General features: G+C 36.8%; 1 protein-coding gene across 1 annotated transcript; it reads left to right on the top strand.

Annotated features, from left to right (window-relative positions):
- Window positions 1–3,946: 3,946 nt before the first annotated feature.
- On the top strand, window positions 3,947–9,403 carry LOC143712753 (integrin beta-1-like; the record flags this gene model as incomplete). Its single annotated transcript, XM_077204775.1, has 5 exons — window positions 3,947–4,010; window positions 4,234–4,319; window positions 5,455–5,674; window positions 5,775–5,945; window positions 9,174–9,403. Coding segments are annotated over exons 4-5 (333 nt in total), but the record flags the coding sequence as incomplete, so codon positions are not given.
- Between the last annotated feature and the right edge of the window lie 253 nt (window positions 9,404–9,656).

Below are 9,656 nucleotides of genomic sequence, written 5' to 3'. Positions count from 1 at the left end.
CATAGTGTCTCAGTGCCTCAGTGTCTCAGTGCCTCAGTGTCTCAGTGTCCCAGTGTCTCAGTGCCTCAGTGTCTCAGTGCCTCAGTGTCTGTGTCCCAGTGTCCCAGTGTCTCAGGGTCTGTGTCTCAGTGCCTCAGTGTCTCAGTGCCTCAGTGTCTCAGTGCCTCAGTGTCTCAGTGCCTCAGTGTCTCAGTGCCTCAGTGTCTCAGTGTCCCAGTGTCCCAGTGTCCCAGTGTCTCAGTGTCTCACTGTCTGTGTCTCAGTGTCTCAGTGTCTCAGTGTCTCAGTGTCTGAGTCTCAGTGCCTCAGTGTCCCAGTGTCCCAGTGTCTCAGGGTCTGTGTCTCAGTGCCTCAGTGCCTCAGTGTCCCAGTGTCCCAGTGTCTCAGGGTCTGTGTCTCAGTGCCTCAGTGTCTCAGTGCCTCAGTGTCTCAGTGCCTCAGTGTCTCAGTGCCTCAGTGTCTCAGTGCCTCAGTGTCTCAGTGCCTCAGTGTCTCAGTGTCCCAGTGTCTCAGTGTCCCAGTGTCTCAGTGTCTCACTGTCTGTGTCTCAGTGTCTCAGTGTCTGAGTCTCAGTGCCTCAGTGTCTCAGTGTCTCAGTGTCTGTGTCTCAGTGCCTCAGTGTCTCATTGTCTCAGTGCCTCAGTGCCTCAGTGTCTCAGTGTTTCAGTGTTTCACTTCAGTGTTTAAAGGCTGGAGTTCCTCTGAACCTCATCATCTCTGCCCATTGCATTTAATGGAAACCACATGCATCACATTCAGCAGGGAAGTAAAAGGCTGTTCCAGCTTCAGCCTGGACTCTATTTCTGTTTCCAGTAGCCGTAACAGCACTGGTTATGTGTGTGATTTCTTTAGGACTATCATTGACATCTGTGTAATTTAGAGGAAGCTCACTTGCATTAGACGTTTCTTACATCAAACCAGTATTATGTGAAGAGTATGTCAACACTTTTGGATAATGATATACTATTTGTAGTTTTTGGTGGCAGCCAGAACGTCTTTCAAATCATTACACTACAGTTTTATTATGCTGTGTATGTTAAAATATTGTGTGAGTCATTTGGTCATATATTAAAGATCTCATGAAGCTTATTGAGAGCGTTTATATGCCATACTGTAAAAAAGGATATGGTCAATACGTTATGACAACATGTTTCTACATTGCTTTAACTCATCAATATAAGTTAAGCAATTGTAACTTTTTTTTATACGTTATACAAGATTCAATTCATTTTTTAAAGGCATTTTAATGTATTTTAAGTTGATATGACTTAAACATCCAAGTTGATTGTACTTAAAAATTTAAGGAAGCAACTTTTTTTACAGTGCTTATGTTCCTAAAGTGATGGGCACTCTTATTAGGAGATGGTGATGGCGCAGTGGATAAGATACATGCCTTTGGTGTGAGAGACCCGGGTTCGAATCCACTGTGAGACACCAATGTGTCCCTGATCAAGACACTTAACCCCTAGTTGCTCCAGAGGCGTGCAACCTCTGAAATATAGCAATTGTAAGTCGCTTTGTATAAAAGCGTCAGCTAAATGAATAAATGCAAATGAGAGAAAACAGTATTTGTCAAACCCTCTTACTTCAAATTAAGGAAACATATTTTAGCACTACTGTAATAACATTAACCGCTTATACTTTTGAATAGATTTCACTGATTACTGAAGACATCAGCGCTTGCAAAGTGCTTCTCTCAGCCCCTCACTGACTCGTGGAGCCAAACAGAGGATCATTTATTAACCAGACGCAACACAAAGTCTCATGGGACACACTGATCAATAATGCTTTACCTGCAGGACACACAGCTTTCAGCAAGTAGAAGTGCTCTGATCTAATGACAGATCAATGTGAGCCAGTGTTACTGGAAATATACTGAACACATGACTAGTGTCCACATGCATTTTATAATCGTTATATATATATATATATATATATATATATATATATATATATATATATATATATATATATATATATATATATCATTGTGTATAGAATTGTGTTGTGCCTTGAACTACACTCTTCAAAATAAAAATCCAAAAAGGGTTTTTTTTACAGCAATGGCATACAATACCTCAAAGAACCTCTCAGTGTTCAGTTCTTAAAAGTGTGAAGAACATTCAAATAGTCTAAAGAACCTTTTACCACTATACACTATTAAAAATAAAAGTTGTTTATTAGCATCAGTGGTTTCATGAAGAAACTTTAACATCCATGGAAACTTTTCGATGGACAAAGGTTCTTTATAGTGGAAAAGGTTCTTTAGATTAAAAAAAAACAAAACATTTTGTGGAATTGAAAGGCTCTATGTTAAACGTTGTTTATGGAACGATAATTTCCAATAAAGAATTTTTAAGAGTGTATCTCTACTTGATCTGACCTTGAAATGCTGAAAAAGATGTTTTGTTGCTCATATTTTCAGAGTGATGACCTTAAATTCACGGGAGGTCATAAACCTTCATCTATTCTCAGCTCCTGAAAGAGGAACCGCTGCAGGGCTAATTTAAATACCGTCTCTCATAGCCATAATTCACCGTTTCCTAGTGTCTCTTTCCCAGGACAGAAATAGTGCTGACTCCCTTTGCCATTGCTGTAAAAACCCCCTTCATTTTTAAGAGTTATGCATGTTTAATGTTCTGTTCTTCATGGAACCATAGATGACAATAAAGAAGCTTTATTCATTAACTCATTTCTTAATGAGTTTAACTATCCCTTATCCAAAGAGAACCGGGATTCGTTATTTTTAAGAGTGCACTGGAAAGAGTAAAAAAGTGCAATTTTAACTATTAAAAATAAAGGTTCCAAAGGGGGTTTTTACCATAGAAGAACCATTTTTGCTTCCCCAATGAACTATTCAGTGATCGGCTCTTAAAATAACCATTTTCAAAGTGTGAAATTTTTATAACTGATAGAAACTGTTTTAACTATATCCCTTGTGTCACGATGCACACGGGAAGCAGAGAATCCATGAGAAGTAGTTTAATAAAGGGTAATCCAAACTCGTCGTCAACATGCAGGGGTCAAAATCAAAATAAAGCCGTAAAAACAAGAAACAAAACAGGAACTTGAACAATAACAGACCTGAAGATGTGTGACACAAAACAAGGAATCTGTAACAAATACTAAAACAGACAGGGTATTTATACACACAATCTAACAAGGTGATGGGAAACAGCTGAGTGCAATGAACTGATGAGTGACAGACAGAATGCTGGGAAATGAAGTCAAATGTGAAAGACACTGTGAAAACGAAGACCTCTAGTGACAAACAAGGGAAACACAACCAGACACTGTGACACCTTGATATATAACATGGCATTGATTATCATAGTCATATATAGAATGCTATTTATGTAGTTGCAGAGCTGCCAACTTTTGAGTTTAGCTTGGAGTGAGATTTTGGGGGTTAATGAGGCTATCGGTTCACGTGCCGCAAGGCGCTAGCTATCTGTCATGTCACATTTAAAAACGCAAAAACGGTATTGTTTGAATTTCGTAATATAATTACAAAAGTAACCTCCTCTATCTTGTCTGTTGCGGTGTCAGTGTCCAATTTGCTTCGCAATTTTTCTCTGCGTGAGAAAATGGATGTGTGGCGTGAGTGCGTGTGAAAACAGGCAAAACCGTGCGTCACACGGCGAAAGCGTGAGAGTTGGCTCTGTAGTTGTCAAGTTATTTTAAAGATCCTGCTCACTAAAACTGTCATTGATACCATAAGGATCTATTTTCTAACCCTTAAAATAAAAAAATATTTTTATTGCCATAGCCCAATGATGATGCTTTTATTCAGTCATAATACATAATATATTTATATATTGTAAGTGATATAATATATTCAAATAAATAGCTTAGATGTTACCACATTCATTGTTTCCCAGAATAAACTGTGCTTGTTTTGAAAGTGAATCCACCGCTGATGGTTTTTGTCTTTTTGTTCTAGATGGACCTGAAGCTACTTTTCATATCAACATTATTAGGGATCATTTGTTGCAGTCGTGCACAGCAAGGTAATGTGGACTTTTCAGATCACCGAAGCTTGAAATGCTGTAACTCTTTCTGACTCCATCAGAATTAATAAGCGCTGGGTTTGTTTTGAGGTTGGACAGTTAAATACTGTCCTTATCCTTAATGGAAAACAGTAGTGGTCTCTGGCTCCAGTGACTGTAAGCCAGAGCAATGTGAACGAATCTCTGGCCAGATTTAAAACGCTGTGTCTCCTGTGTTCTGCAGAGGGCAACGAGTGCATCAAAGCCAACGCTTTATCCTGTGGCGAGTGCATACAAGTGGGGGCTAAATGTGGATGGTGCACTGATACCGTGAGTAGCGTTACAATGCTTTAACTCTCCATCGCTGAAACAAACACATTTATTGCCCTGATATGTTTGTGCAGCATCATCACACTCATAATCACAGCTGTACTGATATATTCAGACCATGATATTGCCTTTATAATTCAGTTGTATGACCAAACAGACATGATGTGACTCAAACTACATCATTTGATATTAATAGTTATGGCAGATTTGCCAGGAACAGTAATGGCGGATAAGTGTTGCCATTCCATTCGTATTTGGAAATCTCATTCCTCATGGAAAGATCGTGGTGATGCTTGAGTTTGTGCTTATATTATTCTTTATGAGGAGTTTCAGGCATCAATAATTATAAAGATAAAGATTAATAAAGATTATGGAATCATTAGATCCACAAACAGGCACTGCAGGAACCAGAGGACAGTGATGATGTCATTACTATTGTCTTATTAATTTACTAATTAGATTTTAAGTGTATTTCGTTTGTGTATTCACAATATTTGTTTCTTTAGATTAATTAACTTTAAGATGATTTTCTTTTCTAAAATGTTCTATTTATTATATGATTTTTATATTTTTAGTAGTACTGTATGCTTCATTAAATGTTTTGTATGGAAACGTACACTAGCATTAAAAAGTTTTTTTTTTTTTAAATAAATATTCATCAAGGATGCATTAAATTGATTTAAAAAAATGGCAGTAAAAACATTTACAAAATAAATGCTGTTCTTTTGAACTCTCTGTTCATCAAAGAATAAATTAAATGTATGACCGTTTCCACAAAAATATGAAGCTGTTTCCAACATTGATAATATTAAGAAATGTTTCTTGAGCATCATATTATAGTGATTTCTGAAGGATCATGTGACACTGAAGACTGGAGTAATGATGCTGAAAATTCAGCTTTGATCACAGGAATAAATTACACTTTATTATATATTCACATAGAAAACAGCTGCTTTATATTCTAATAATATTTCACGGTTTAACTGTATTTTTGATCAAATAAATGCAGCTTTGGTGAGCAGAAGAGACTTCTTCCAAACTCATTAAAAAATCCTACCAACCCAAAACTTTTGAACACTTATTTGTAATCTGACATGCTTAACCCAATCACATATATTTTCTCCTCACGCAACAGGAGTTTCTGAAACAGGGAGAGCCGACATCGGCGCGCTGCGATGAACTGGAGTCGCTCAAGAAAAGAGGATGTTCGAAAACCAAGATCGAAAACCCTCACGGCACCCAAAAGATCCTCAAGAACAAAGCAGTGACCCACCGCAAGAAAGGAGCGGAGAAACTTCGACCCGAGGACATTACACAGATCCAGCCTCAGAAACTCAGCCTCAAACTCAGATCTGGTGCCTGATGATAACTTACAATCGTTTGGGTTTATTGATCTGCGCAAGTAATTGTGGGAATACACATTTTTGTTTTTTGAACGAATTGTTATTTCTGTAGGGGAACCTCAAAATATCAAGCTGAAGTTCAAGAGGGCTGAAGACTATCCCATAGACCTGTACTACCTGATGGACCTGTCCTACTCCATGAAGGACGACCTGGAGAACGTCAAGAATCTCGGGACTAGTTTGATGAAGGAAATGTCCAAGATCACCTCAGATTTCAGGATAGGTGAGAGTCTTATAAAATCACGCCGCAAAACGAAACGCTCTGGTAGTTTTGTTTTAAAAACCTCGGTTCTATTAGATACTAGTTTTAACCCTGTAAAACCTGACGTAATAAATCTTTTATAATGGAACAGTTTAATGTTGAAAAAAGTGTGACGTCTGCGTATGTGTTTTTTGTTGGGGATATTTTATTTTGTTGAGATTATATTTGATACTTTAGGCTTTTATGGCTCATCATATAGTATGATATAGTGCGAAAGAAACAGATTAATTTCATTCAGAGACACAAACTGAGCTAAAATATGCAATTTGGTGCAGATGCTGATATTTATATGGCCAAAAAGCAAGATTAATGTTAATCAATGTGATCTTTCATTTAATTTATTCTTTTATATAGCACAATTAAACACAACAATAGTTGACCACTTTGCTGTACAGGACAAATCTAAAATATATAAAAATAGAGACACAATAGAAACAGAACGCAGAATAACCTGCCTAAAATGAATTTCAATATCCGTCGCCACTTCTATATCTCTCTTTATTTGTTATTGTGGGGTCAACATATATAATACAATGCAATGATGATTGAGAGATGAACAAATAAACCTTCATTATATTTGAGACTCACATTTGAACATGATTTTTCTAAAAAAAAATTGGTATGGATAATCAAGTTAACCTTCAGTCCAGTAAGTGTTCATCTTCAAATATTACTAACGTTTTTCTTACTTTTACTTTAAAAAAATCAGTAAAGATTTCAAGGCAAAAAAAGACACCAGTTGAAGATGGATGTTTGTATATAATTGTACAGAGATTATACTATTATACTAAAAGACTTTTACTTGCTAGGCATGTAGTAGATTGTATGCGACAGTTTATCAGCAGTGTTTTGATCACGTGGATATTGGATCAAGCGTTATAGGATTAAACATGTAATAACATTGTTATATATGTGTAATATATATGCATTAATTAAAAAGCCTATAATATCTATCAAGGATACAGTAGATTTCATATAAAGAGTATGAAAGTTAATGTGTTTAAATTATTTACACTTAAATATGTTCATCTGTACTTGTAAATGTCCAACAAACCACATCTTTCCATAAGATGTCTTAATATTATTATTATTAAGTAAAGTCAAATTTATTTATAAAGCACTTATTACAATACAGGTTTGTTCAAAGCAGCTTTACAGTGATAACAGGAAAATAATGCAACAGAGTTTGTTTCGGCTGTACAGCAGATCTAGAAGAAAACAGTGTCATAGTCCAGCTTAAGTCAGTTCAGTGATGGTTCATTTTCATTTTAAAGATCATTAGTTATTAATTTAGTTAATTTATCTATACAGCAGCTCTGGAGAAAACGGTGATGTCATCGTCCAGTTTAGTTCTCATATTGTGGCGTCAATGCAGGCAGATCAATAATATTGTTGAATATTAAGTTTCCCCATTAAAACAGACTAATGATAATTAAAAATGATAAAATAAGACCTAATCAAAACTTTCATCGCACTACCAAAGCCATTAGAGACACGAGTAGGCATGAATTTCAAGCTTGGCTCATGTCCGGACAAAGGCTATATAGTTTTGCATTTTTAAAATAGTTTTTTTATTTTAGTATCATTGTCAAATTTCCTATAAATTTCAGAGTTAACAGAACACTTTCCATAATTATTATTATTATTATTTTATGGTTATTTATTTGATTAATCCTGTCAAAAATTATTCATGTATTGATCCATGTATGCTTTTTGTCTATTGCATCTTTTAATATCATATACTCACAGTTATACTCATATTCAGGTGTTCTATTCAGACCAGACGTTTAGTTTACTTCTTCTCTGACAAACCTACATCTACTTGTGGGCTAGACATGTTTTACTATTTACAACTATTAGTTTTTTCCGTTTTCTGCTCAGTGTGGTATCTTGTCTAATATGTGTGGTGTCTTGTTTAGTTTCACATGAGATAGTTATCTTACCTGGAATTAAGATACAGATGAATTTGCATAAGGTCTAGAAATGATGGAAATACGTATTTGGCCATTTCTGCTTCGTAGGTGATTATACACTGGGCAACTTTTTGAGCAATGTTGCCGTCAACAGGCAATCAGGGGAGACAAAGGGCCCACGATCGATCTAATGTATCCAGATAGAAATGTGTTGCCCATTCTCAATGGGAAAGTGCCTAAGCAACAATCGCTCGGCCACATTGTCCAGCAACATTGCTCAAAAAGTTGCCCTGTGTATCATCGCCTGGTTCATACAGAAAGCGGTTTTGCTTTGAAAAAAGGAAAAAACACGTGGGCTTTAGAATGGGGGAAAAGCGCACGCCTTTTAAAGGTGCAGTGTGTGATTTTAGCGGCATCTAGTGGTGAGGTTACGAATTGCAACCAACAAAAGTTACGGTGGCCGACAGGAAAATATGTCATCGTCTGAGACAGCAGAGAGTAGCAGTTCAGCAATGAGCTTTCTTTACAAGGATAAATTAAGAAATTATGTTTACTTAATTATTCAGTAAAACTATATGTTATTGCAAATTTTATTGTTACTTGTTCATCACTGTGTCAGTGTTTTATTCGCTGAACTAAGCTTGCTTCCTTGCACGAAGAGCAACATAGTAACGAAACGCGTTTGTCCGTTTAGGGCCACCGTAGAAACATGACGACACATTTCAATGTAAGGGAACCGCGGTGTGTGTAGACAGAAACTGCTCATTCTAAGGTAATACAAATATAACGGATCATTAAGTAAGGTCTTTAAACACCACTGAAAACTTCTTTTTCAAGCTAGTGACGAAACGCGCTCTTTAGCGCTGTGTGTTCGCTGTCGGCTATGCTAGAAACATGACCACACAATATGTCGACCTCCACAAAAGGGGGAGCCCGCGGTTATGGAGATATAAATGTCTCATTCTAAGCTTATAAAAACATAACGGTTCATTATGCAAGGTCTTTATACACCACTGAAAACATAGTTATGGATCTTATATTGCATTTCTGTCAATAGATCCTCAGAAATATTACACAATGCACCTTTAAAAGTTTAACTTATTTTAACTTGAGTGCCGCGTTTTAGCACAATACGCTGCAAAAGACTCGATACTTGAGCGCAACGGTCATACATTGAAAAAGTAGCGCAGTCGAATGGAAAAACTTGTTTAGTTTTAAAAATAGTTTAAGTCTTAGTTTCAATTTTCGTTTACGAAAATAACCTTTGTCCTGACAGGTTTCGGCTCTTTCGTGGAGAAGACGGTAATGCCTTACATCAGCACGACTCCAGCCAAGCTCCTGAACCCCTGCACTGGGGACCAGAACTGCACCAGTCCCTTCAGCTACAAGAACGTGCTGAAACTCACCAGCAACGGCCAGCAGTTCAACAGTCTGGTGGGGAAACAGCAGATATCTGGAAACCTGGACTCTCCCGAGGGAGGATTTGATGCTATCATGCAGGTTGCGGTCTGTGGAGTGAGTATTAAACAACTGGAGGAGGGTTTGCTCTGTTTTTACGTTATTGATAAAGTAGGGATACACGATATATCATTATTGTATCGGTTCATTTTTAATGTTATCGTTATCGGCCTATATAAAAAATTTAGCCGATATATTAAAGCCAATTAATAACGCATTATTTCCTTTAGAAAACGACCAATAGTGTTTTTTTTATAATCGATACCGATACAGATCATTTGCATGTTTATGTGCCTGATAA

This window comes from Siphateles boraxobius, unplaced genomic scaffold (genome assembly GCF_051911475.1).
Source record: "Siphateles boraxobius isolate OS27281-9 unplaced genomic scaffold, OSU_SipBor_1 501, whole genome shotgun sequence".
Taxonomy (NCBI): Eukaryota; Metazoa; Chordata; class Actinopteri; order Cypriniformes; family Leuciscidae; genus Siphateles; species Siphateles boraxobius.
The sequence above is the reverse complement of the archived record's forward strand: the minus strand, read 5'-3'. Positions and strand labels throughout refer to the sequence as shown.